The following is a 25,852-nucleotide window of genomic DNA, read 5'->3' on the forward strand; positions in this document are numbered from 1 at the left end:
GTCAGATTGTTAGTAATTCAAGAGCAGTTATTTAACTTTGTTACAGTTCAGTTTTTTTCAGTGCACATATAAAGATAGAAATGCTAAAATTGTAAGGAAAGCATGTTACCCAAGTTCTCTATTTTTAGCATAATTCCAGTTTTGAATTCCAGGTTCAGTTTCAGAAAATTATTTGCTTGAGTGAGTTCAGATTTTTAAAATTAAGTTGAGGAAGTTTTATACTTTCTGATTATTTACAAACTGTTCTGCGCGTGATTTCCCCCTCATACTTTTATGATTCTTTATAGTGCTTCCTAATGAAATAAATTCAGAGAATCAACCAGGTACACCTAAGGAAGCATTGTTTCAGTTACTGGAAGTGGAATTTTTAATAGTTTTTAAGGAAACCTCAGTTGTGAATAACAAAACCAGTTTTTTAAACCTCTCGTCTGGTACAGCCTCTTCCCAGTTTATTACAGAATGTGTTGGACTAAAGCTGTGGTCTTTTCTCACACTGTTTTCTTTTCTTGAGTGACTTTTGTTGATAAAACACAGTGATACAGTTGTTGGTAAGATATATGTAATTTCCAGTTTAGAGGTAGTTTTATTGTTGAAAGTGTCCCTGCTGAAAAGAATTAAACAATAAAATTAAATCTTACTGATTAAACTCTAATTGGTAGGTTTACTTTATGTATATTTGTATATCTTCAGTGGTGACCTTATCCAGAGGTTGAATATGATTATATTTAACATAAGGTTTCAAAGGCACCAATGAAATCACTCCTACCTGCTAGCAAATATTGTTAAAAATTCCACTCTTGTTATCTCTTAAAGTTTAAGGGTAAGGTGCAAATAACCCCATAAGAGTAATACTCCAATTTAATTTAGTCAGCGCATATGAATTTCACTTTTTTTTTTTTTCCTGAGAGCACATTTTAAAAGGGAGAACACAAAGAACCTTGTGTATCTGACGGAAAGAATGCCACTCAAAGCAGGTAAGTTATAGATGGAAAAAAGCATACCGTATTTCCCCAAAAATAAGACCGGGTCTTATATTAATTTTTGCTCCAAAAGATGCATTAGGCTTATTTTCAGGAGATGTCTTATTTTTTCATGTACAACAATATATTTATTCATTTATTCATGTACAGAAATCTACATTTATTCAGATACAGTCATGTCATCTTCTGGAACATCGTCATACCCCGAATTCTGGCTTCAATATCTTGTGACTCCCATTTCCTGTAGAACCATTGGCCCCAATCTCTCATGTCCAGCAACAGAGCTCTCCTTAAATGAGCGCTTCTTGTCCATGTAACCTGCTCGGACTGCATTGGCAACACAGCTGTCAGTGATTTTATCCCATGAATTCTTCACCCAAGTCACGACCTCTTGCAGCCTAGGCTTCACAAAGTTTCCACACTGATTTCTCTCCATTCTATTTTCAATGTAGTCACTGATTTCCATGCGCAAATTGTCCTTGAATGGCTTGTTTATTGCAATATCAAGAGTCTGAATCATTATTTGATCTCTTCTTCTTTCTGTAAGGAAGTTCTTCATGTCTTTATCATGGTGAGTCCTGGCTGAATCCCAGACTAGCAGACCTCTTTGGCCACCTCACGAAACAAGTGGCAGCATTAAATAGACCCACTTCCTTATTACCTGCGTGTGTGCACCAGGCTTTTTCGGTTTCAAGAACATAAGTGCCTGAAACACATTCAACCTTATCTTTCTTGCCCTTAGTGATGATTAGAGGTGGGGCTTTCTTTCCATCCAGATGAATTGCCAAAATACAGGTAAAACGTGCACTTTCGTAACCAGTGGAGGAAATAGATTGACGAGGCACCGCTCTGATCAACTGTCGTTTGAGATTCCTTGGCCCATAAACACTGCAGTTTCATCCATAGCAGTCATGTTGGAGAGTTGGTATTTAGAAAAGTCGATGCCATCAACAAAGGACTTGAATGCAAGTGCACATTTAATAACTTCAGTATATTCCAGCTTGAACAATGTTGTCGATCTTAGAGACAGTTCATATCACTGAAGGAAGCCATCCAGCCAGTGTTGTGATGCTTTGAATTCTTCTGGGGATATTTCTAACTGTGGTACCATTACAAGGGCAAATGCTTGCATATCAGCCCTGCGCACAACCAAAGACTTTGCTCTCCTGTCAGCAATCCATTCACAGATGATGTCTTCCAGCTCAGGAAATAATGGTTGCCGACCTGATCCACACTTGCGCTTCTTAGTATTTCCCTCGACTACCTGTTAACTGAGGTTATTGTACTCTGTTCGCCATTTTCGGACCATTCGGAGATCCAACTTCTTCTCTTTGCAGAAAGGCATAAGATTCTTGCCTCGGGAGTCCTCCATGATTCCTTTCTTGTACTTGACAGAATAGCTCTTTCTTTTTGCACTCATCTTGTCTGGGGGTCATAATATTATTCCCTTTAAATCTACCATTAAATCAAGTGTTAATTGAAGACTTACGAGACAGGACTGGTAACAAAAATGATGACAGTTAAGAATGATGGTCCACACAAAAGTGACGAAAAATTGCAGGCACCAAAATTCAGAAAACGTTTCTTTATTTCGTATGAGTGCATCAAGTACATCCATTACAACACACGACATACTGAATTATGAAGATTCATATTAGACACAGCCACATCTGTTCATTACCAACTATATACGTTATTCATGCATTGTGTCTGAATAACGATTGGTCATTTGGCAATAAGTCTCGAGTTCATCTGTTTACATAGGCGTTTACCTCTTGTCCAAAGGCGCCCACTTGGGTATTTATAAATACTTAATTATAATTTATATTATCACTTAAGTATTAATGTCAATAATCACATTTATTTATATTTAATTATAAACTTTATTTTGTAATTCAATATGTTGTGTGTTGCAACAGACGTACTAAATGCATACGTCTGGCTGATGATCTTAACGGGAGTTTATGTTTGGGGTAGGGCTTATATTATGAGCATCCTGAAAAATCATGCCAGGGCTTATTTTCCAGTTAGGTCTTATTTTCGGGGAAACATAGTGTATCATGAAAAGGCTAGGAATGTCTTAGTTATTTTCTGTTTCCCATTTCTGCCTTGAACCTGCCCTGTGTACTGGTTACTTCTTGTTATTGTAACACGAGGTTGTATGTATTTTCATAGTATTTTGATAAGTTTTAAGCTTTCTTAAATTTATAAATTATAATAGTTTAAAAAATCATAAAGCATGAAAAACGTTAAAACTTTTTTAATGCTACACAATCTGAAGAATTCACCAAAAAAAAAAAAAAATTAGTGCTTGCATCAATTACAGTGATATTTTTAAATGGTGCTTTCTCCAGAAGCATAAATAAGAAATTTAGAATTTTGTGTACAAATGAAATTGAAACTCATTGTTTTCCTTATATTTTTTGCAGAGGGAGGAAAAATTACAAGAACTTGAGTTAACATTTGTTAAGTACGTCATTCTTATTGAGCACCTTTTCACGTACCTGTCTGTCATTTGTATGTCTTTGAAGAAATGTCTGTTCAGTTCCTTTGCCAATTTTTAAATCAGGTTATTTGGTTTTTTTGGTATTAAGTTGCAGAAGTTCCCTATGTATTTGGGTATTAACTCTTATCAGATAACATGATTTGGAATTATTTTCTCCCAATCCATAGGTTGCCTTTTTTTTTTTTTCATTGTCTATATTTGCTTTTGTTGCCTATGCTTTTGGTGTCATATTTAAGAAATGATTGCCAAAACCAGTGTCAAAATGCTTTTCCGCTATGTTCTCGAAGTTTTATAGTTTCAGTTTTAAACATTTACATTTTTCTCCATTTTGAGTTAATTTTTATGTATGGTGTAAGGATCCAGTTTCACTCTTTTGCCTGTGGATATCCAGTTTTCCTCAACACCATTTATTTGAAGAGACTATCCTTTCCCTATGATGCATTCTCGGCACCTTTGTTGAAGCTAAGTTGCCTCTGCGTAAGTTTATTTCTGGGCTCTTTTGTGTTCCATTCGTCTATATGTCTGTTTTAAAACAATCCCATTTATAACAGCATCAAAAAATAAAGTACTTACAAATAAGCTTAACTGAAGAGACAAAAGACTTGTACACTAAAAATTATAAAACATTGACAAAAGAAATTAAGGCAGACACAAATAAATGGAAAGACATCCCATGACCACGAATTGGAAGAATTAATATATAAATGATAATACTACCCAAATTATAGGGTCAATACAATCCCTATCAAAATCCCAATGGCATTTTTTACAAAAATAGGAAAAAACATTCCTAGTATTCATATGGAACCATGAAACACTCCAAATAGCCAAAGCAATCTTGAGCAAAAATAACAAAGCTGGAGATATCACATGTCATGATTTCAAAACATATTAAAAGCGTTTTAGGTTTTCTTGAAGGAGATCTGAAAAGTCTCAAAAATCTGAAAATTCTATAGCCATGCTTATTTTTCACTAGAGATAAATTAAGTGAAGATATACCATATTCAGTACTTCATTGCAAATATGATTTTTCCTAGAACATCAGGGCTCTTTAGCTGTAGTCTTACTGTATAGCTCTTGCTACCCCTAAATGCTATTCTTTGTGAAATGGTTTTAAATTAGCTTTTAAATGCCAGCTTTCTGTGTTCCACTGCTAAGGTTACAGCATATATTTATAAAGACTTTTCTGCTCACTGGGACACCTTGTTAATTACATACTGCGCTGAGCTTGTATCAATACTGGGCTTGTTGACCTGCGGGCTGTTTAGAAGTGAAGCCTTACCAGACCATCTGTCAATCCCTGTCACTGCAAATGCTCTTCTCTATTACTGTAATGAAATCACTAAAATCATTTCCTGTTCCCAATCCTCGTTCAGATCTTCTATCTGTTGTCAATGAGAGGATATTAAAATGCTCAGCAAAGTCTACATACCCTTTTCCTCCTTGTCCACAGTGTAGCACATAGCGTTGTGTTTAGTGTTGGAAGTGATAAATAGTGACGCCAACCCTATTGTAATAAAAAGGCTGCTTATTAAACTCTTTCTCCAGCTGTTTTCTCTCTGGCATCATGGGATCTATTTATAATGGCTCTTATGGGTTTCCCCCTTACCATTCAGGGTTTATATGATTACACTAGAAACTGAAACGTTTTGGTGGAACAGTCCTTCATAGAACTGATGCTTTCCCACTTAGTCAGGCCCTTTGTGCATACAGGCTCCCAAAGTAGGACTGTGAGAAGAAAGGATGAAGAGGCTTTCTGTATTCTGGACAAGTTTGACTTCCTGAAGCATGGATTTGCTTCCAGGAAGAAGTGGATGTTGAAAGCAGTGTGGGTGGGAATGTATATTTATCATGGTCCACAATTCAAGCAGATGCATATACATGGTTTATTATAAGTCTTTCAATCGACGTAGGAGTATGTAGTTTTGTTTTGAATGGTGCCTGTTGGTTGACCTCACACCATTTGAGGCATTTGACATCTCTGGAAATTCACTCTTCCTTTGGGACTGTATTTGGGAGGCAGGTGGCATTTGTCAGTCCATGAGTGCTTTCTTCAAAATGGAACTGGTGTTGGACTTCTCCTACCTGTGCCGAGAAACAAGTAGTCACTTGGCCAGTCAGCAAGCAATTGTAGAGGAAACTTAGCATCATTTTAACTTCCCCATCATGGAGGAGTCTGTACTCTGTCCACCACTGGTAGAAAAAAATATCTGATGTTGTGGACCCTGGAAATAAAGTCCCTAAACTGAATTCTCTAATTTCTTTTTATGCTTGTTTTATGTTTGAACAAATATGCAACTGTCCTGTTTGTCCTAAATAAGTTCTAGAAGTTATTTCAATTTTTATGACTATCGTATTCAGTATATAAAAGCAATTTGGAGACTTCTTGCTGTACATGCACCCCTTTGTTGCCCACATCAAATGATATCCGAATGGTCTTTAAATTTTACATTTTCGGATGGGCCATGAGTGATCTGAAAATCTTCGATTTGTCTCTTTCATTTTATTTGTACATGTTTTAATGTGGGTTGGCTGTTTTCTTTAGAGCAGTTGTAGGAAAACACAGTTTTCCAGAACAACTCGTGAAGCACTCAAGGATGATTTTGTCTTTTAGAAGTTGCTACAGGTTGTACTCTGAGCACGTAAGGACCCAAAGGGAACCGGAAGAATCATGCTGCAGAAGCCCTTTGGAGGAACGTGCCAAATGCTCCGTAACCATGAGTTGGCTCTCGTTTGATGGAGAGATTAATAGTTTCCATAATCATATCATCCTGGTTGCTCTGTGCCCAGCGTTTACTCAGACTTGAAAGAAATGGAAATTAATTGAAAAAGAAAAAAAAAATGTTTTCTTTGTCTTCTCTCCAAGCCTCTCATCTGGAGAAGTGATGAAAAAGAGATTCAAATGTTTGTTGGCAGTGGGAGCCAAAATGTTTATTTTCTTTTGCAATTCTGGATATAAAGAAAGCAATCGGATGGTGTGGGGGAGGAGGCAGGCACGGGGAGAGGGGTACAACTCTGCTGCCCAGATACTCCAAACATAACAGAAACACTGGGTCGTGGACCCAGTATACACATGGAGGGTTGTCCTGTGAGGCCGTGGGCATCTGGGCCTGGAAATAAGTGCAGAGGAAGCAGAAAGGGGTTTTGTAGCTGATGTGATTGACATCAGACTGATTGGCCTAGTGATTTTTATGTCTACCACTGCAGAGTAGCTGCCAGGAGTTTATTTGCCATATCCTGGAATTTGGGAAATACTTACCTTCAGTTAAAAATCTATTCTTTCTTGTCTGGCTCTGAAATTTGAGCTCAATTTTTTTTAAGCCCCTACCATCGCTCTTGACCAATTCTTTCACCCTACTCACTAATAACGTTGCTCTTGAGCCTTGGAGAGTTTCAGTGGGCAGAGGATTTGGATCCTCTGAGAAAATTGGGATGTTAATAAGATAGGAGTCTCTTGTTGTGTCTTCATTCAGAGATAAACTTCCAATATCAGTATAAGTGCTTTGTTGAACCAGGAAGAGAGAAACTGAATTGTAAACCAATATTTATCATTCATTCATGTCACAGTATGTTGTAATTTATTGAACTTGCTATGTGTTAAGCACTGTGCTCGGTTAATGGGATTAAGAAGGTGACAATTCAAGACGGGAGGAAAACAGGAGCTAGTTAGTAGCTGTTCATTTCATCAGTTTCTGAAAGTCCAGGTCCATATCCCTTCTTCTGAAGTGATGTACTTTCACTCCTCCAAGGTACATGCTAGGTGGAGATTTGGGGCTCTCTTGAGACTGACATAGCTGTAAGAGATACATAGGTCCTTTTGGAGGTGGGTATCTCCTGCAGTTTATATGCAGGCCCAACTGTAGGCACCCGTCCACTATTGCCCACCCTCCATGATAGTTAAGGACAGCAGATAAATGCTTGCCCCCACTTTTTTTCTGTGACCTCACAAGGAAATTACCCCTCAGGCTGCTCCCATTCCAGCCTAGGGCTTGGCCATCTCTCACCTGCAGAGGTAGCCCCTGAGCTCTACCTTTCCCAAGTGGTCTGAATTTCCCATGCAGTATCAGTGCTGAATTGAGAGCGAGTGGGCGTGCAGACAGGCCTGCCACAGCAGGGTGTGGTGATGCCACAGTAGAGGGGAGGCAAGGCCCTGGTGCAGGAGGCTGGAGGAACAATGCACATGCAAGATACTCAAGGGTTTATTGCTAGTGGGAGCTGAGATGAGGCCTGTTCACTCAGACCACGGCAGAGCCTGACCCGGGTCGAAAGACACAATTCTGAATGTGGCAGCACTCTGGAAACTACGAGGTCAGAGGGAAAGAACATAATCCTGTTCACATCCACCATGAAGTCTCATAGCTGTACCCCTCCTCTGTATACCCAAATACCATCTTAGGAGGAAGTTACTCAAGGCACCAAGCCTTATCTTTTCAACTTAAAAGACTGGGCAATTCTTGAAGAGTCTGTTTAAACTGAATTGAACCTTTGGTTTATTAATTTTCCTGCTACTAACAGATGGGGACTCCAGAGAAATCAGATTTGTTATGGCAGCAAAATGAAGCTGTTAGCTACCTTTTGCCACATCTGAGTAACAGTGTGAGTTGAATATTGAGACCCTGTAACATGGGGAAAGAGTTGTTGGAGATGGAGTTGCCAAATTTTTAGATAAGTTGGAATCCTTATAGCCTTTTGGAATTTCTACAGTCAGGTATACTCAGTATTCTTCCACATAGATTCATTTCCAAGAAGACAAAGGAGGACAATAGATGAAAAAGATATTTCACTACATTTCAGGGTCCTTGCCGACCGACTGCTTTAGTATCCAGATCCCATAGGGACCACATAATGTATATGGTGGAGCCATGAAGCATCTTTATCTTGAGGTAGACCCAGAGTGTGCTGTAAAAGCTGATACATCTAAAGGAAAAGATAAACTGGAGAATTCCAAATTTAGTTTCCAACCTGTCACCAATGTGAATTGAGAGACTACCTAACTAGTGTTCATTTATACAAAAAGCATTTCCTGATTGCCAGCTACATGTCAGGCACAGTGCTAAGTGCTGGGGATAATAACAATTGTTCCACAAATGGTAGTTAAATGAATGAAAACTATGCTCCCTCTCTAGAAACAGACTTACATAAAGCTAGTAAAGCTTAAAGCAAAGGTTCCCAAACTTTTATGCACATAGGAATCACCTAAGAACCTTTTAAAACTACGGATGCCTGGCTCTCATCCCCAGACTTTCTAATTTAATTGGTGTGGGGTGCAAATTGGGCATCAGGATTTTTAAAGCTCCCCAAGTGGTTCTAATGTACAGCAAAGTTTGGGAACCACTGGTTTAAGGGACTCTAACTTGCTTGGGTCCGCTGGAAGTACCTAGCGCTTTTGAATTTGGAATTTTGTACTATTCCTTGAACAGGGTCCCCAAATTGAATAAGATTCAGGTGCCACAAAACCAGACCTTCTCTATCCTTAAAGTGGTCTTAGTTCAATCAGTGGGATCCTTAGCCAGCATGAGCTTTTCAGAAAGTGTAATTTGGCTAAAAGATGAACAATCCTCTTATGGCTACCACCACATGAAAGCTAAACCATTACAAGCAACAGATGCCCCTTTTTGTGGTCTTATCCCTCTTTTTTTCAGCCCATAACCTTGAGTGATTTTTGCAATGCTTTTAGAAGGAGCTCCACTTTAGACTGAAGAATCGGTCCCTACAAGTGGTAGTTTTATTGGGTTTTGTATTATATTGATTGGATTTCACGGTCAGCATTAAGTTTATGACTTTGTAGCATTTCCTGTGCAAGGGCTTTACAAGAGGCACACTGGTCCTCTGGGGTGTCCGGGAGCTCTGTACCTCACCATCCTCCCTACCTTTCCTGGAAGAGTTGCCTGGTGACGCTTATGAGGCTGATTTAAAGCTGTACAAAATTTATTCAGTGGTTTTATTACGGAGGCAAACAAGAACCATTTCTGCAATGCATGTGGGCCAGTGGGCAAGATGGCTGCATGTGGAACTTCCTCTCTGCCTTTGGCCAGGTGCACACCTGGAAGTGTGTCTGCCTGACTTTCAATGGGGTGAGCACGAACACAGCCTAAAGAGGAAAGAGTGGGGCAGCTCACTACGCAGGAGCCGCTTAGAAGCTCTCGGGGGTGTTTTGAAGTGGCTGTGAACTTACTAAGTGGCCATGTGAACTGTGTTTCCCCATATCACCTATGGAGTACCAGGGCTGTTTTTGGGTTCCCTGAGGCTTCCTTTTCCTGGCCATGCTTTGTTGTCAGTCCTCTTGGCCCTTTCCATGTATCTGACACCTACTTAGCAGGTCACATCCAGGCTATTTACACATCTGATTGATTATCAGTGACTTTGTTGTGCTCTGAGGAAGAAGATACGCAATGCGTAAGCCAGAGCCCCCTGTGATGACTAACGGCAGATTAAGGGTTTGACTGCTTCTCTCTGTAGGGAAAGATTGGGGCTTTTTGATTAATTTCTGCCGCAGTGGAGCCTATAAAGTCTTCTAATATCGGCATCTAAGAAAAGATACTCCCAACTAACCTCTTCTGGGGATTCGGGATGTTAATGCCATGTAGATACGATCTTCCCAAAGGTAAGAAGGGCGAGCTCTCCTTTCTGTCCATTTGAAACTCCAGGAAGGACATTCGTTGTCTCTCCGCATGGTGTATTTTCTTCTTTCGACTCTTCCAGATGGTCACATGTAGATTCTTGCAGAATTGTCCTGATTACTGTGAAAGCTTGGCCACCCTACCTTGAGTTCAGTTGGAGATAACAAAGGAGAAGGGAGGTTAGTCATCAAGGTTGCTCATTTTCCGTGATGTAGACTCAGTGATACCCTTTCATAAAAGCTTCAGAGATCATTAATTAGACAAATGGTCCTGGCTTTGCTTTCTGCCGCCTCAACAAATGCTGTTTGATTTGTATGAAACAGTTGCGTTGAATGAGAAGGGCGATAATACCTCTTTAAACAGTGCAGAACAAACACTAAGACCGCAGACACTGGGGGAAACCGAGTGTGCCCAGGCACCAGGGCCCGTTTCCCCCAGCACAGTTGTTTTTCAGGCTGTCAGAGTCTCCCTCATCCTCAAAATCTGAATAGCCAGCACTTCCTAATGATTCAGAACTCTGTATTTTCCTAGTGGCATTTTCACACATTGTTTGCTTCGTTAACTGGAGCAGGAATGCTGCACTAAACAGCTCCCAGGAGCACCATTTGCAGTCTTTTATGTAAATCATGTTCCCCGGACTTAGAATGTGTTGGCTCTTCTAGGTGGTATTGGGTACTTTCAGAATTATCTCTTAATAATGGACTCGGAGGTTTCCATGTGCCTTAGAACCCAAAGTCAAAGAAGGCTAAAAACCTGAAGAAAACTAAAAAAGAAAGAAGTTCTTTAAGTTCCTTGGTCCTGAATTTTTTGAATTGTCATGGTACATTGAGGTGAAAAATTCCCTGGAATAAGTGAAGCTTTGGATTCTGGTCCCCCTTTGTCACTTACTGTGTGACTTTAGGTGAGTTATAATGCATAGCAAATAGAAGGCTTTGTCATGACTGATACGAATTGGGCTCTTTCACTTACAGTGTTTGAAATGACCATGAGCCAACATTTCTTGGAGTAATGTGTTGAAGCAAAGATGTTCAAGTGATAAGCAGGATTTCCAGTTGTCACTTTTAAAAGTGTAATTGAGAATTGGAGCAGATTTGGAATGAAACTGGTGTAAAGCTGTGTGTAAACAGACTTGTACACAGCTCTTCCTGTAAAGCCTTCAGGGGTGGGGGTGGTTTTCAGACAGAAAAGCTCACTAAAGGCATCATGGTGCTAAGATTACTGTACTTTTTGCAAAGAGATTTAGTAGATTTGGATCATGAGGACTCAAGAGATTATGTCCTGGCCTGATCTCTCTCCTTCATCCCTTTGTCTCATCAAATTACTTTCCATTTGAACATGGGATAGAATCCCATATGGCCTCTAACATCTGAGGTCTTGTAAAAAACAGTCTCTGTTTAATACTTATGCGTAGGTACATAAATGGAACTTTGATCTTTCTGATTAAGGATTACAGAGAGCATTTTGTTTTATTATATCTTTCGTTTCTCTCACATAGACTTGCTCATTTTGTATTTATTCGTTCCTTCTCAGCAAACGTACTGAATGATTATTGAGTACCTCCTCTATAACAGGCTAGAGTCTGGACCAGGGAGATGAAAGGCACAGTTCTCGCCCTCAAGGGGCTTATGGTAAGGGAGAGAGACAAGGAAACAAATAATCACAGTGCCACTGACAGGTAAGCCTAGGGAGCATTCCTACTGCGATTGTGGTTTCTGGAGGATGGTTGTAGCTTGTTTCAGAAATCCCCTTCAATTAATGATGAAAACTGAACTACACACATACTCGTTCATTCACTGGAGTTCAAACCAAGTTTCCTCTTAGAAGTGGAAATGTAGCATGATGAGGAAAACAGCACAGAGCTGGGAGAGAGAACATCTGGTTTCAAGTTCCTTTTATGCCATTTACAAGTGTCAGACAAGTCACTGAACCATTCTGAGTCTGGGTTACCTTAAGGACCAAAATGAATAACATAAATGAAAGTACTTTGTAAAATGTACAACACTAGATAAATTTGAGAGTTTGTTAATTAGGAAAAAAAACTCCTCAGTTTGCCACATGCACACACAAACATCACACTGCTGAAGAATAATTAAGTACAACTTTTCCTTTGGGCCTAAGTTTTTTCCTGAAAGGATTCCCTTCTCCCACCCCCCCGCCCCGAACGGATATTTTTTTCTTAATCATATGTATAAATCACTTTGTGATATCCAATACAGTTCTTCCTTTTACCTAAGTCTCTAGGCACAAGGCAATTAGAAAATAAGTATTTTAGACCTTCAGTTTGCATATAACATAGTATTAAAACAAAATCCCCATAGATAAGCCTCAGAATAACTGTAGAGAATGATTCTTCCTGAGGTGCGCACACTGTGTAGCCAGGCTACACTTTGCTCTAGTCTTACTGCACTTTCCATACAATACACACACACATTTCATATATTGTTTAATAACACTAAAAATTTAACATCTTTTACCATCTTAGATGTATAACATCTTGGAACTACAACTTTTTAAAAATTGTGAGCGGGGCAGCCTGTTATCTCAGTTGGTTGGAGCGCAACAAGGTTGCTGGGTTCGATCCCCACGTGGGCCGCTATGAGCTATGCCCTCCACACCTAGATTGATGTAATGTCTGTAGCCGAAGCTCACCCCTGCTCACGTAAACGGGATTCCGTCTGCTCCATATCATTGACGTTGCTCTCGTCAAGGATGCCAGTGACTCTCTGTGACTGAATTTAGTGGTTACACTTCTGTCCTCAACTTGGGAGTAGCGCTGGAGGCAACTGACCATTCCTTCCTTCTTAAAACACGGTCTCTGCTGCTGGGTGTCACAGTCACCTGAGTTTTCTCCCAAGTTGTTGTCCACTCCTTCAATCTCCTTTTCTGGCTCCTCATCTTAACCTCTGAACCTTGGCATGACCAGGGGCCCAGGCTAAGCATGGGGCCTTTACAGCTCCTGGAGAGGATTTTAAACTTCATCCTGTGAATAATGGGAAGCTATTTTATGGTTATCATCTGAGTAGTGACATGATCGTGTACGCAATTTTATGGCAAAAATTGTTGTGTAGACGATACAGTTGTTCTGGGCATATTTTTAAAATGAGAATGGCTAGGAGGAGGGGCTGGAGTGGTAAAAAGGAAAACCAGTGAGGTGATCATTGCAGTATTTCAGAGATGAGATGATGGTGGATGGGACTAGCATGATGGCCGAAGAGATGGGCAGGAGGGGGTGAATTCAAGTATATGCTGGAGGTAGAAGAGACCAAATTTTCTAATTTGTGGGATGAAGGAGATGAGACAGAAGCCTATGCAGGAAGGAAGAAAGACTTGGAAGGCAGGGAGATTAAGCTTTTTTTTATTGAGGTAAATAAAATGCACGTAACAAAATTAACCATTTGAAAGTGAACAATTCAGTGGCAGTTAGTACATTCACAACCACTACCTCTATCTAGTTCAAAAAGATTTCCACCATTCCAAAATAAAACCCTGTGCTCACTGAGCAGTTGCTCCTCATTCCCCTCACCCCCACTCCCATTACCACCCTACCCTTAGCAACTACCACACAGTATTCTATTCCTCTGGATTCACCTAGTCTGGATATTTCATATAAATGGAATCACGCAATATGTGACGTTTGTGTCTGGCTTTCATGTAGCATAATGTTTTCCAGGTTCATCTACATTGTGCTTGTATTAGTACTTCATTCTTTTCTTTATGGCTAAATAGTATTTCCTTGCATGTATATACCAGCTTGTTTACCCATTTATCCATAGACGGACATTTGGATTGTTTCCACCTTTCAGCTATTATGGTCATTACTGCTGTGAACATCTGTGTGTAAGGATTTGTTTGAGTACCTGCTTTCAGCTCTTTGGGGTATATACCTAAGAGTGGAATTGCTGGGACATATTAATTTTTTGTTAAACTTTTTGAGGAACTGCCAAATTGTTTTCCATTTTCCATTCCCACCAGCAATGTACAAGGGTTCAAATTCCTCCACATCTCCACCAACACTTGTTATCGTCCCAAGGTCACTTTTGGATATGTTAACATGCCAATGTGTCATCGAAGTGGAGATATAAAATAAGTTATTGGATATAAGGTCTGGAGTTCAGAAGGGAGATTTGGGCTTGAGAGATACATTTTGGATTGTTAGCATATTAAGGGTACTCAAAGACACGAGAGAAGATGCCATTGATGAGGAAAAGGGTACAGACTAGAAGAGAGGAGGGCCTAGAGATCAGGGATGTCCAAACTGCGGCCCGCAATCCATTGTTAATTGGCCCGCAGCAAATTACAAAAATATATTTGGTTTACTTAAATAAACCAGGTGAGGCAATACGAACTTCACCTTGAGTGAGTGGCCCAGCTGTTTGTGTGTTTTACCGCATATGGCCCTTGGTGAAAAACGTTGAAAAAAGTTTGGATAGCCCTGGCCTAGATCCTTGCTCAGAGGAACCCAAATATCTGGGGGGAAAAGGAGAAGCTGGCAAAGACGATCAGGGAGAACCCATCCAAAGGTACTGCCAAGCCACCTGAACCAATGAAAAATGAGATTGGGATGTGTCCCCTCTCTGATATGTTTTGCTGAAGCCCTGGGAGTTCAGTGAGATGGCCTTCTTTACCATCCATGGAGCCAATACTTTCAATACCTCAAAAGCCACATCTTAGGGTCAGAATTTCCTTTGCCATAGATTCCGCAGATCAAGATGATAAGAAGAAAGGCCATTTCCCACCTGGGGACCACTGAAACCTGCTAAGTTGGTACAAAGATGTCCATGTCCTAATCTCTAGAACCTGTGAATACGTTATCTCACATGGCAAAAGGGGCTTTGCAAATGTGATTAAGAATTTTGAGATGGGGAATTATCTTCTATTATCTGGTAGCCACAAAGTAATCACAAAGGTCCCTACAAACGGTATATGTTTGTCAAAACTCACAGAACTGTACATCTCAAATGGGTGAAGTTTACTATGTTATACATCAATAAACTTGACTTTTAAAAACTGAAGGAAAAATGTCCTACAGTATAATGTGTTACATATATAGTCCTTTGGGACAGGATCTGATGGACTGAGCATTCAGTCAATAGATAACCTAGTCCAAATTTTTGGCTTCTGGGCCATGTTGTTCATATAGCATGCCATATGATTTTCTGCTAATGTACCATGCTCACCTGTTTGCAGCTTCAAAACTCTTTAATGGGAAGGGTACTAAGCACTTACCTTCTAAAAAGTTCAACAAATGTTCTACCTCAAGGAAAAGGGGAAGGCACCAAGAGGATGATGAAGCAGAGCTGGATTAGCAAATAGCCTAGAAACGCAGAGATAAAGGTGGGGAGGGGGGACTGCTGTTTTAGTCGCCAACCGGGAGAAGCAATACAAGCCTATTAGAGGTCATTATGCTGATAAATAGATGGTATCTCGGTTTGGGGGGAATTGCCAACTCTGAATATTAGTGAGACTTCTGTCGTTAAGGGTGGCTGAACAGTTTAATTAAAACACCAGTCAGAAACACGTAAAGGCTAACGCCTGGGATGTGAATCTCGGCGCCTCCGGGCGCGGACCATCAGCACCCAGCGGAGGTCAGCTCCGGCCCAGGCTCCCCGCCCGGCAGGCAAACCCCCTTCTCATTGGCTACTGCCCGGCTGCCTCAGGCGCCCATTGGCCCGCCCCGACACCCGCTACTATAAAAGGCGGGCGGCGCTAGCCGGCGCGGGTTGCTCCAGTTCACCGCTAGCGGCGCGGGAGGTGAGTAAGGCGGCTCTCGCCGGAACCAGGGACCACCCTCGCGGATTTGGGGGCGCTGAGCCGGCGTGGGGTGGAGGCAGTAGTACCCTCCCGGGAGGTAAATGCCCATGGGGAGCTGGGTCTGGGAAGTCGGAGTTGTACCCTTGTAGTCACTCACTCTTCTTTCCTCTTACCCCCTTTGGGTAGAAAAAGCACTATTTTTGACCACTTTCTTTGCGCTAGAAACACTCATCTTTACATTCATCTGATTTCACCTTAACAAAAAACCCTGTCGAGTAGATATCTCTTGCATTTTACAGATGAGGAAACGGAGGCTCAGAGTCCAACCCAAGTCTGTGTGACTCCTGTATGTTAGCAGAAACAGACCATTCTTCTTCCTTCCCTTCCTCTGTCAAATGGCAGCCTCTCTCTTTTTTTTTTTTTTTTACCTTCTTCTCCCATAAAGGGAACCCTCCCTTAGACACCCCCAAAGAAAAGGGAGTCTCAGATGCAAAGCCTCTCAGCATCACACCTGCCCTCTTCACCTCCACCCCAACACAGGACGAAGAACTTGATTGCAAGGTTACAGCTGACACGGAGGCACAGGGCCCAGTTGTTCAGATCCAGTCAACGGTCCAGGTAAGCCTAACTTTGCCCCTGATCATTTGGTTTTCAGAGGTTTCACATTAACTCCTCATTGATGCTCTAATGTAGTTGACTTGGGGGACAAAAAGACTAGAGTTGAACTTTCTGACCCAGTAAAAGATTGTGCCTGTCAATTTATTCTCAAAGAAGGATGGGATTCACTTATTTGGTTTAAAAGTAAATGTGAACACAGCTTAAAGTAGCTATAAATGTTTCTGTAAAACTATCATCTGTGCTTTATGAATCTTACCATGAGAGTTCATTTGTACATGTGTAATTATTAGATTAGATTATCTTCAAGTTAGGATGTATCTTCTATTTCCATTTTCTTTACCAGTGCCTTTATTTCCTTGAATAATGTTTTTCATGGGCAGTGTTTTCTTTTGTATTTCATTTTCTCTTTCACCCTCGTGCCTTCCCCCCCCCCCATTTAGAAAAGAAAATCAAGATTCTCTGGAGAAGTCTGTCCTTCCACACCAGTCCTCCCACAGCTTTTAGTTCTGTTTTCAAACAGCATTCATTTTTTCAAAATACTTTAATTTGGTAGTGCTTTGTGTTTCCTAGATCAGATAAATTTAAATTACACTTGGTATTGATTCAGGGGAGAAATGAGTTAGTCACTATACACCTTGACCCCTCCTCTACCAAGGGCTGCTGATCTTTTGACCTCCTTCTTGGTGTGTCGTCCTTATTTCCAATGGCATATCCTGCACACCAGTGCATCCTCAGGCAGGCCAGGAAATGCAGTAGGAGAACAGCTAGCCCTGCCTTTCTCAGGAAAAAAGAAATAGCATTGGCATTGACCTATTAGAGTGATGCTTTAAGAAAAAAATATATGCTTCTTGATGAGGCATGTATTCAAACAGGTGTGACCCATTGGACACTTTATAGCCTTTTATCTTACCAGGCTAGTACTGTGGGTTTTGCCCCTGAAGGAGTAGGAGGGGTGGGCAGATTGAAGGGGGAAAGATAACAAGTGACAAGGGAAAATGTTGAGGTTCTCAAAGGGGGCTTGGGAGTAGTTGAATAAAGGAAAAAAGAACTGATGCCTCATAAGCTCTGTCATCCAGGCGAAGTGATAGCCACATTTTAGTAAAGATCAAAGCTCCATAAGCTTATTTTGGAGTTGGGAGTGGGGCAGGGATGATAATTCTTTTCTTGTAGTTTTTCAGCAGAATTTACCTTTGTGAATTTCATTTTTATCTTGCCTTGAACAAGAGACAGAGGAATGTTTCCAAATCTCAATGTACAAGGCCTCGTATGTCATAAACATTCAATTAACGTATCCTTCACCCTCCTCTGCCCCCACCCACTAGGGAGATGTTGGTGGCAGAACCAGGGGAAGACAGAATCATGAACTGCAAAGGGTTGGGCTTAGACCAGCCATAAGTGTTAGTACCTTCTTACAAGGGCTCCTGCCAGGGGAGCCTAAGGGCCAGTTTTAAAATGTGAAAGGAATTCTGTATATAGTTTTATATGAAGAGTTGCGTTGTAAGCTCTGAGAGATTGTTACAGGATGAACTATCAGGAGATCTGAAACTCTTGTCACTTTTCTTTACTGTTCTTTGATCCTAGCTCCCAGTTGTTAAAGTTTACTCACATTATGAAAATAGTGGTGGACCAGGAAGTAGCTTATATTTGCAGAATCCCCTTCCTTCAGCCTGCCATAGTGACGATATCAGGGAAAATGGGGACTCAGTAAATATTGGCTGACTCAGTAATTGTACTTTGGGGTCTTTATCTGTTTGTTTGCAAAATAGCTGCTAAATTATTCACTTGAGATTTGCAACTTAATATTTTTTAGGGGTTTCATAATAAATCAACCTATGAAACTGAAAATCACCTTAAGACAAAAGAATATTTACATTTTATATCATAAAACAACATTTCCATGTGCTTCCTGCTATAAGAAATAGGTTTATAACCATCTTATAAAATGCTTAATTCCCAGGGCAAGAAAAATTCTTAGCCTCCTCTGAGGAGTTTAAAATGTCAATATCATCACATTTAACATTTTCTCTTTTTTTGAAGACTGGGAAATTTGGGATTTATACTTTGTAATATTAGAGCTAGTGTTAATTACTTAGTGCAGGTCAGCAACTGTTCTAAGGAGTTTATATATTTTATATATATTTAATCCCTTTTATAACCATGAGATTGGTGCTAATTATCCTCCCTTCAATTTTGCAAATAAGGAAATTGATGCACGTAGGAATTGTAGCTTACCTAGGTGGACTTGTAGATAGATTTGTTGCTAGCAATTTGCTATATTATTTTACATCTCTTTTATTATTTGCATCTGCGTACTGTAGGACAAAGCCACCCATACTCTGTGTGAAAAAAAAAGTCCATGATCTTTGAGTGATAGTTAGACAGATAAAAAATGTTTCCCAAGGTTTTCACATCTCTGAAAGCACTTTGAGAATGTATATTTGAGACCATGCCTGAATTTTTAGCTTCCAAGCACCAAGTCAGAATTTCCTGTGTATACTTAAGTTTACATTAAGAAATGGTTAATTCTGTGGAAGCTGAAAATCTCTTTTTGGATCCCTTGCTTCTCATCTATAAATCCTTTCTGATTAGAGACTTATGGATGGGCCAGAAGCCATCTCCAGTCATCTTTAGGCTCTCATGAGATATTGGTCATGGGGTGGGGAAGTTAGGGCCTTGGATATCACAGCTGGGATATCACAGCTCAGATATCACAGCTGGGCTCTCAGGGTCCCATTCCCTTCTTATTTGTATTTATTGGAAAGTCTATCTTTTCTCCTCCCCCACCCTCATACATAAGTATGTGAATTCCTTGGAGGCAGATTGTCTTCTTTGTTTTTTAACCTTTACTGCCCTAACACTGGATATGGTACTTTATATACATGAATGTGCTTGAGTTGGAATTTCATTTATTTTACCATTAGTGATCATTTGAATCACAGAAAAAAAATCTACGTTAATTTAAGTTTAACTGGTCATTTTTTTAAATTAAAATTTATTGGGGTGGCAATGGTTAGTAAAATTATATAGGTTTCAAGTGTACAATTCTACAATATATCATCTATATATCACATTGTGTGTTCACCACCCAGCGTCAGTTCTGCTTCCATCACTGTATATTTGATCCCGTTTACCCTCATCTGCCAGCCTCCTCCCCTTGCCCTCTGGTAACCACTAAACTATTGTCTGTGTCTGTGAGTTTTTGTTTCTTTATTTGTTTGTCTTATTGCTTTGTTACTTTCAGTTTTATCCCACATATCACTGAAATCATATGGTTCTTGACTTTTTCTGTGTGACTTATTTCTCCCCACATAATAATCTCAAGATCCAACCATTTTGTCACAAATGGCAGTATTTCATCTTTTCTTATGGCAGAGTAGTATTGCATTGTGTATATATACCACATCTCCTTTATCTAGTCATCTATTGAAGGACACTTTGGTTGTTTCCATGTTTTGGCTGCCATAAATAAAGCTGCAGTGAACATCGGAGCACATATATCTCTACAGATAAATGTTTTCAGCTTTTTTTGGTATATACCCAGGTGAGGGATTGCTGGATTGTATGGTAAAACATTAATAATACAGAGATTGTTTTAGTTGTAGAAAATAAATTGACGATTAACTTTGCTGTATTAGAAAGGTTAAGTAGCATGCCCAAGATCATACTGATAAACATTAGATCAGTGATTAGATATGTCTGACTTCACATTCCAGATATTTCCTTACACTGTTTTGCAGTGTAAACAGGAGGTTGAGAAGATGTCAAAATAGATATCTAGTTCATTTTCCAAGAAGACAGCTTTCAACTAGATGCCATGGGTGTAATTTCTATCCCCTCCCACCAAGATTTTATTAGAAGTAGATGGGGTAAGATTAATGCATGATATTTATGGACATTTGACAAATGTCAGTTCCCTTACCTACCTTTTGGGTTGCTAAGAGTGGATGGAATCTTGCCATCATAGAGTGGGGAATTTCTTTCTTATCTCCATACTTTCTGAACTTACATGTAGAAGTCCTTCAACTTAGTATGTGCCTGATAAATATTTGTTATACTAAATTGCAAAGGTATCATACAAACTGTATTCTGAAACAGAAAATTGTATTCCATTGGCAAGTTTAGTAGCAGACTATTGTTTATGACAATACAGTTGAAAATTACTCAGCCATATTTGGTACTTTACATCCTCTATCAAGCCAGATGGGTCTATTGGGCTCCCTCTTATAAGGAGCCCTAAAATGCTACACAGTATTTAAGAAAAAGGAAAGAGAAAACTCACAAGAGCTCTCTGGACAGAAAGACAAAAATGTATAAAGCCCCTCATTTTGCATCATCCTACAGAAAAGCATTTCAAAGCCAGGATTTTAGCTTAATAGAAAACTACCTCAGCCTAACTTTTCTCATTTAGCCTTCAATCAGATGAGCCATGGTCCTTAGAAGGATATTTGGATGGTCCTAGAAGATCAAACTCCCTTGCATTCCCTACACAGAGCCTTTTGAAGGATCTGGCCCCACTTACCTTGCCTACATGATTTCTCACTGCTCTGTATTGGTTGGTCACCTCCTCATCTTTTGTCATTTATCTCCTCATCTGCTACTTCCCCCCCTTTTCTTTAAGATCCAATTCAAACACATCTTCACTGAAACATCTCCACACATGTACCACAATACTCTAGTCTCTGCCATCACTACGCCATCTGTGTTCTCTGTTACAATACTTATCCTCTGCATTGTCGTTCTTTCTCTACCAGACTTTCGCTTCCCTGAGAGTGGGGACCATGTCTCTAATCAATGTTTCATTCTTTTATTCATTTGATGACATCTGTCTGTTGCCTAATATGTGCAGGGACTGTGTGAGGTGCTGCAGATACAATGGTGAGTAAAAGCATACATGATTTCTGCTCCTTCAGAGCTCACAGTCCAGTTGGAGAGACACACATAACCAAACACTCACCAAAACAGAGCTACAACTGCCCCCGTGACTGTTGTGACGAATGATAGGCACATGGTGCAGTGATTGATAATCAACGCTGAGGGGAGTTGACTTGGGGAGGTCAGGGAAGGCTCCCATGAGTAAGTGAAGTCTGAGCTGGGGGATTGGAACGCGGTGTATCTGGCTTCAATCCACGGCATCACCACTATACCTGCGCTCAGTGGTCATGCCACACACAGCGTTGCTTGGATCAGTGAGTGAGAACAGGTGAAAGACAGTGGACTCAGTTATATTAAGTTAAGTTGTTAAAGGTTAATTCCACTAAAACTACAATACGAAAGGCAATTAGGAAGAATTAATTACCAAAGGGAAACTAATAAGACTAAATCGTCAATATGCTGTTACCATTTAATACTCCAAATCTTATTTCTCAAGTATGTATTTCTCAATTGAATATCACCAATTGTGCCCTATTTCTGTCTTTCACAATAGTCTCACCTCCCCCAACACACACACGCACACGCGCACACACACACATGCACAGTTGGAGTTATAATAATATAGCACTTGTAGGCCAATATTGAAAAAGCTTCAGGTCCCATGGCCTAGGGTTTTCCACAGGCAGAGCGCCAAGGAGATACTTGTATGGAACTAGAATTCTCTCAGCTAGTAGTTATTCTTCTAATCCACATGTCCAGAGCTGCCTAGGCTTGTGAATGTACAAAAGAGGTAGAAAACCTTGTCCCTGTACTGAAGGAGCCTGCTGCCTTGTTAGAAGACATGCACGAATAAAACATTTGGGAAAGCCATTCAAGACCCAGTATAATAAAGTGCTGAAATTGTTGGAGGAGAGGAGGTAGGTTTTCGTAGAGGAAGAGCTCCCAGTTCAGGCCATAATAGTCAGGAAGACACAAGAAGCCAGTGGGCTTGAGTCGTGCCACAAAAGAAGGGGAAAAAAAGGTGACCACCAACAGGTGTAGTATCCCGGGACATTCTGGGCGCTATGTAGGCAATGCTGTGTCTTAATTTGGTTTCATTGCAGCCTTGCAAAGCAGATCTGCACATTCCTGTTCTACAGATGAGGAACCTAAAGCTTGTTTAGTGTTATGCAATATTGTCTTAGTTTCAAATATTATCAAATATTGTCTGTGTTGCACAACTTCTTTTTTAGACTTTTCCTTATTTTCATACTTTATTTTTAGAGAAGTACACCAAATTCATCATGATTGAAGACAATAAGGAAAACAAAGAGCATTCCTTAGAAAGGGGGAGGGCAACGCTCATTTTTTCCTTAAAGAATGAAGTTGGAGGACTTATAAAAGCACTGAAAATCTTCCAGGTAAGCACTCTCCATATTTCTGCATAAACTCTACTAAAACAAGTCTCTAAAATTATATTTAAAATATAGATTATTGGAAATTCTTCAAAGATAGACTACAGACATTTTTTAGCACTTAAGTTTTTAAAATATTGCCCAGTTCTAACAAATGGGCAAGGGCTACAAACTTTCTATAGAAGAGGAGCAACAAATAGCTAATAAAGAAATGGGGGAAAGAAAGGTTCATGGCATAGATTTCAGAGAAGCAAATTTTAATTAAAGAGAATATTAAAATTTTAACGACATTATTTAATGATATGATTAATATAGTTCATGATATTTTTCTATAGCAAAATAACAGATATTTTACAATTATACTGTTCCCTAGTGTCAACACTTCAATGCATTTGACACTTCAATACACCTTTGATGTGAGGGTAAATTGCTGTCATGTGTAGGGAAACAATCTGGTAATATGTATTTATGAGCCTTAAAATGTTCACCTCTTTTTACCCAGGAATTCCACTTTCATAAAGCTATCTTCAGGAGATAGGGTTTAGGGAAGCAGTACATGAATAATTATTGAGTATTTACTATGTGTCAGGTGTCCTGCTAGATACTAAGGATGTGAACCAGAACAAAGTAGCCACAGCCCCTGCCCTCGCGGTGTGTATAAGCTCGTGGGCAGTACAGACACTAAACAAATAATGATAGCAAGTAAATAATTACACGTGTGCAAAGTGACCTGAAAGAGAAGTACCAGGTACTTTGATAGTATTGAATGAGGGGACCTAACCTAGACTCATTTCAGTTCCTACCTGCTCCATGGAAACTGCTCTCTCTAATCCATGATGCTTTTTCCCTTCGCCAACCGTCTTAAGCACCTGAACACCCCCTACTTGTATTTCCTCTTAGTCTTTCATGTGTTAGACAACTAGATTATAAACCCCTTGTGTGTCTTACCCTGCTTTGTATGCTTCACAGCCTTTACTGGGCTACATCGGTGTTCACTGAGGCGATTTAGATTGAACTGGTTGGCACTGGATACCGTTTACTCTAACCTTCTCATCTTTTAGATGAAATACTGTTGGGTGATTGGTTCTTATGTTTCATGATGATGCTAGTGCTTTCCTCAGCTGCCCAAATTGGTAAGAGAAGATACCTTCTTTCCACAGGTTTACACATGAGGTACCCACAGCTTAGGCTGGCAGGAAGAGATCAGAAGAAGCAATCTGGTTTAGCTGGTTACTAAGCTTGTAGCGTAACAGATTTTAGGTGGTAAATACTCTGCTCAAGCTGTTCATTTAATTTTATTAAATGCGTTTTTGCAAAGGAAACTTTTCTTTCTAAAGGACTAACATTATGATCGCTTTCTGAAAACTAAGCTTTTTATTGATGAGAATTTTCAAAAGGTTCTTTTGATCTAGGAGACTTGGTATTTTGACTTGAAGACCAATCATTTCTGGCAATCTCAGAGACTTCTGGTAGGTGTTGTCTTAGTTTCTGGAGGGTGTGATGAATTTTTCAAAATTTTTGGAATAGTACCTAAGATTTAGGAGGAATTATTTTTCTGTTGGCAGCACTAACAACAGCCTTTTCTCCCTTTGGCTAGTATGACAAGTGTGAAATTGATTTTTAGTGGTAGCAAAAGTTATCTACTCAGAGACTATTACCATTTGTGGCAGTCCTGTGTAATCTTCACCCTCTGCTTCACACAGGAGAAACATGTGAACCTGTTACATATCGAGTCCCGAAAATCGAAGAGAAGAAACTCAGAATTTGAGTTTTTTGTTGACTGTGATATCAACAGAGAACAATTGAATGATATTTTTCATTTGTTGAAGTCTCATACTAATGTTCTCTCTGTGAATCCACCTGACAATTTTACCATGAAGGAAGATGGTAAGTGTGAAATCTGAAAATACTACTCAAAAGGTAAAGTACATAATGTGTGTCCAGTCTTATATTTATCTTAAAGGATGACAGTAAAAATAAAACAGTGTCTTCAAATTGCTTACAGTCTGGTAGTGAAGCAAAATTACACAAAATGTAATTGCTCAAAATTCTCAAGAAAAATTATAAGGCAACACTTTATCAAATGTGAGAGAAGTGAAAAGGAAGCCTCGAGTATGCCGAAGTATTCAGAATAGTTAGAAATCGATTATGTTGTCTCCGTTTCCAAACCATCAAGCATTTCTTGGTTTCACAAACCTCCCGTTTACAACACCTGAGCATTTAGCAACTCTTACAGGGTTTAGAATCTAGTAATCTAGTAATCACATATTAGGGGAGTGTTTGAATCAGTTGAGAATGTTCACAATGGCTGACCACTAAGACGTGAAAGACACTATGTATAACATTCCTTCCTGTCCCCACTTCCTCCAAAAGCAAATGAAAAAGCAGTAAAGCCATCTAAGATTCCAGATAACAAAGTGAAAATCAGATAGCAAAGATATAGGCTAAGATCTTCTGTTGTGAAAAAACCCTGTGGTTTACCTGGAGCAAAAGAGAAATGGATAATTCAGCCACATTGTTTAGATGATGCTAAATTTAAAATATCCCTTCAGATTATATCACACTATTTGGGTGTGATCAGGGCTGACATTCACCTGTTATGTATTTATATGGCTGTGTAAGTTACAAAAATATTGATATACTTCCATTTCTGGCTGGCAGATAGCTGCTTCCCTGAGTCTCTTGAGTGCTCCCTACCATGCTTAAAGCCTGTGTGTTCCAGATCCTTCCCTGGGAGTTCCATGCCCACCACACATTGCTACAAGGTTAACATCTGGCAGAGCGGAAGCCTAGGACTCTGCTTGTGTCCATTTTAAATGATGTGATTGGTACCCTGTTGTTTTTGTTGTAAAATCTCTTGAATATCACTTCTGGGTATGTTAGAAAGAGCATTAGACTGAAGTAAGAAGGATTGAGTTTAGTCTTCTCTCTTCCATTAGGGAGGGATGACCTTGGATAAATTACTTTACCTTTCTGGACTTTGGTTACCTCTTCATTTCATTTTATAGAAATGAAGAGTGTTATAGAGGCTAATGGTTCAGTTGATATCTAGGAAACACAACTTGTGTCAGATATTTCTACTAAGAAACAGAAATACACAAATATGTAGTC

The 25,852-nt window shown here is 39.8% G+C and overlaps 1 protein-coding gene across 11 annotated transcripts in view; it reads left to right on the forward strand.

Moving 5' to 3' along the window:
- Positions 1–16,339: 16,339 nt before the first annotated feature.
- LOC308503679 (tryptophan 5-hydroxylase 1) overlaps positions 16,340–25,852 on the forward strand; it is a 221,256-nt gene continuing 211,743 nt past the window's right edge. For all 11 annotated transcript variants that reach the window (XR_013994230.1, XR_013994231.1, XR_013994232.1 and 8 more), the window contains exons 1-3: positions 16,340–16,475; positions 22,611–22,747; positions 24,445–24,628. Coding sequence is in view for 7 of the 11 variants with exons in the window: in XM_081063186.1 (XP_080919312.1) it covers positions 22,631–22,747; positions 24,445–24,628 (301 nt within the window). In the remaining 4 variants the exon portion in view is untranslated. The remainder of the gene's footprint in view (positions 16,476–22,610; positions 22,748–24,444; positions 24,629–25,852) is intronic.

The sequence above is a fragment of the Rhinolophus hipposideros genome, assembly GCF_964194185.1.
Source record: "Rhinolophus hipposideros genome assembly, chromosome: 10".
NCBI classification, from domain to species: Eukaryota; Metazoa; Chordata; class Mammalia; order Chiroptera; family Rhinolophidae; genus Rhinolophus; species Rhinolophus hipposideros.